Source organism: Nestor notabilis, unplaced genomic scaffold (genome assembly GCF_000696875.1).
Source record: "Nestor notabilis isolate BGI_N333 unplaced genomic scaffold, ASM69687v1 scaffold22203, whole genome shotgun sequence".
In the NCBI taxonomy this organism is placed as follows: domain Eukaryota; kingdom Metazoa; phylum Chordata; class Aves; order Psittaciformes; family Psittacidae; genus Nestor; species Nestor notabilis.
The window spans coordinates 3,529-3,942 of NW_009920885.1; the positions used below are offsets into that span (position 1 = coordinate 3,529).

The following is a 414-nucleotide window of genomic DNA, read 5'->3' on the forward strand; positions in this document are numbered from 1 at the left end:
GCGGCCAGAGCAGCGCCTTGTTTATGTGGACAGAGGGAGGCCAAGTCAGGAGCTGGAGCATTACCTAAAATGGTCAGAGCCAGAGGAGCAGGTCTGGCTGCTGCCCAGCCCGGCCACACTCCCTAATGCCTGTCTGGCTCTGCAAAGGCATCGCTCCATGGGATGGAGTTATGGGGAGGGGACCGCATCAACCCACACAGCTCCCCTGGGGAAGGGAGAGGAGGGAGAGAGGAAGAAGCCCAGGCAGCCCGATGCTTAACCCCTTGGTGCCCTCACGCAGCCCCGGGCTGTCGGCACACCCGGCTTTGCCCCACGCCACGGGCACGGGCTGGACATGGCCCTGGTGTGCACAGCACGTGCTCTCACCGTTCCAGGCGGCCTCCAGCTCCCGTGGCAGCCGCGGGACGCTCCGGC

The 414-nt window shown here is 65.7% G+C and overlaps 1 protein-coding gene across 1 annotated transcript in view; it reads right to left on the reverse strand.

Moving 5' to 3' along the window:
* The window catches only part of PCSK7 (proprotein convertase subtilisin/kexin type 7), a gene marked incomplete at both ends in the record, with an annotated part of 11,394 nt that overhangs the window by 1,837 nt on the left and 9,143 nt on the right, over nt 1-414 (reverse strand). The window contains one exon of the mRNA XM_010010896.1: nt 367-414. This exon is cut by the window's right edge and continues 4 nt beyond it. Within this exon, the coding sequence (XP_010009198.1) occupies nt 367-414 (48 nt within the window). The remainder of the gene's footprint in view (nt 1-366) is intronic.